General features: G+C 36.0%; 1 protein-coding gene across 1 annotated transcript; it reads left to right on the top strand.

The window, feature by feature from the left end:
• LOC123526682 (uncharacterized) lies at positions 1-1701 on the top strand. Its single transcript, XM_045305927.2, has one exon. It carries the CDS (start codon positions 1-3, stop codon positions 1699-1701), a length of 1701 nt encoding a protein of 566 aa, XP_045161862.2.
• Positions 1702-2306: the final 605 nt, after the last annotated feature.

The raw sequence follows: 2306 nt of genomic DNA, 5'->3' as shown, positions 1-2306 counted from the left end.
ATGGAAGTGTCCGGGCGTAAGGATGACTTGGCTCAACCTCAGCCAGTTGCATCCAAGAAAGCAGATAAGAGTTACTGCGATCCATGTCAACACGATGGCCACCATCTACCTGCAGACGGATACTGTGTAGATTGTAAAGAATATTTGTGTTCGGCGTGCTATAGCATACATAGACGACCGGCTGTATGGAGACACCACCAGCTTCTGGATGCGCAAGCAATGCCGAAAATCAAACCAGCAACAAAAGTAAAAGATACATGTACGGATGTATGCCAAAAACATACAGAAAAAATTATTGAATACTTCTGCAATGAGCATGAAACCTTCGGATGTTCCGCATGCATGACGACAGGTCATCGTGCGTGTATCAAAGTCGATTATGTCCCGGAAGTTGCTGCTACATACGACACAAGTGCGGAGCTTACTGAAACGCAAGAACGTCTTTTGGAATTATTCAAGTTGAACGAGAACAACAAGTCTGACATACTAAGTAAATCTAAAGCAGTTGATCTTCAAGCTAAACGAGCAAAGGCGCAAATTAAGAATTTGAGAACAGAAGTCATTGAGTTATTTGATATACTTGAAAAAGACATCGACAAGTCAGTCGATGATATAAAGTTCAAAGACGAGACAACGATAACAAAGTTAGCAATTGAAACAGAAATAATTTCTAACGATCTTCAGAATTATATATCTGAAATTGAAACAAAAGTAAACGAACGAAAGATTTGTCAGTTGTTCATTGCAACAAAGTGCATGAAGGAACCGGTTGGCAAAATAGCGGAGGAGATAAAAAGAGTAACTGAAAACGAAAGTATTCAAAAATATGTCTTTGAGCCAGATCCAGTGATTGTTGACATGAAGCAGAAGCTTACAGGAATTGGCACACTTAAATTTCTAGATAAACATGCTAAGTTGTCTGAGTTTGAAGGTGATATCAACGTGAAAGCAGAAGATGATAACGAAGACTGCAAGATTACAGGAATGACTTTACTGTCTGAAAAGCAACTTGTAGTTGCCGATATCAGAAACCGATCTGTAAAACTGGTGGACGTTGAACAGAAACAGCTAACTTCCATTTATGAATCGGAAGAGCCACCATTTGATGTGACAAAAGTTGAACATCTGCAGATTGCTGTTTCCTATCCTTCTGCCAGTACAATTAAGTTCCTTACTATATCAGAGTCCGGAAGTTTCAAGTTTGATAGAGATATAAATGCGACTGGAAAATGTCGTGGTATTACGTGTATCGGAAGTAATTTGGTCGTGTCGTTCAGATTTCCACCGGTAGTGAAGATACTTACTACAAATGGAAGAGTTATCAAGACAATAAAAGGACAGTTTAGGTACCCAGACTATGTAGCAGTAAATCCTCTCCGCAATACAATTTTCATTTCAAACTGGACTCCAGTTTTAGGTTCAGTTACATGCGTTACAAACGAAGGAAAGGTAAACGCTGCCAGCGATGGTAGTCATTTAACAGATTCTCAAGGTATCATTTATGAAAAAACAGGCTCAGTGTTTGTCTGTTGCTACGCTGACCATCGTATTTTACAGCTATCTGAAGACTGTAAAGTAGTACAAGAACTTTTGAACAAAAGCGATGGCATAAGAAATCCAAATTGCATTGCCAAAAGTAAGCAAAACACACTGTACATAGGAATGAATGGTGACAAAATCAAAATGTTTAAGCTATATTAGATACCACCAGTCAAGCTTATCAAACACTTATGGAATTCATCAACATTTGAAATATGTAAAAAAAAATGGCACAAGTATTTCTTCAGCTATGCTAATGGTAAAATTAATGCAGCTTGAATATTTACCATTATGATGTCAGAGTTTCATGATTTTGACTCTGATGAATACATGCTACATTTTGGATGAAAACGTTGAACTGCTTTATTCAAATAAAATTTGATCGTAAACGTATAAATAGTGTAAGACGATATCAGATATAGCAAAAATTACAGATGCTTTTTGTTTATTGTATAAAAGTGTCCATTTTTATACCGTTCATAGACAATAGCGCATCAGATAATTTACCGTGTTTGTACTTTAAAGGAACGCGTGACAGTAATTCATATGTCAAATGGCATATATTAAACGTTATTTCAAAAATGCATTTTACAAACTTTTGAGAGAACTAATGTTTATGTACGCCTGTCAACCGTGAAAAAAGAATGTATCTTATGAAGGAAATTAAAAATATGTCATAAAATATGTTTTCATAAAAAATATTGAATTATTCTTTTTTGTTGTAGATATATTGTATAAACTGTTCACCCAGTTATGAAATGCTTATG

Source organism: Mercenaria mercenaria, chromosome 14 (genome assembly GCF_021730395.1).
Source record: "Mercenaria mercenaria strain notata chromosome 14, MADL_Memer_1, whole genome shotgun sequence".
In the NCBI taxonomy this organism is placed as follows: Eukaryota; Metazoa; Mollusca; class Bivalvia; order Venerida; family Veneridae; genus Mercenaria; species Mercenaria mercenaria.
The sequence above is the reverse complement of the archived record's forward strand: the minus strand, read 5'-3'. Positions and strand labels throughout refer to the sequence as shown.

What these genes read in the sequence shown, in the direction of transcription:
- LOC123526682 (XM_045305927.2), top strand. Translation starts at nt 1, where the DNA reads ATGGAAGTGTCCGGGCGTAAGGATGACTTGGCTCAACCTCAGCCAGTT.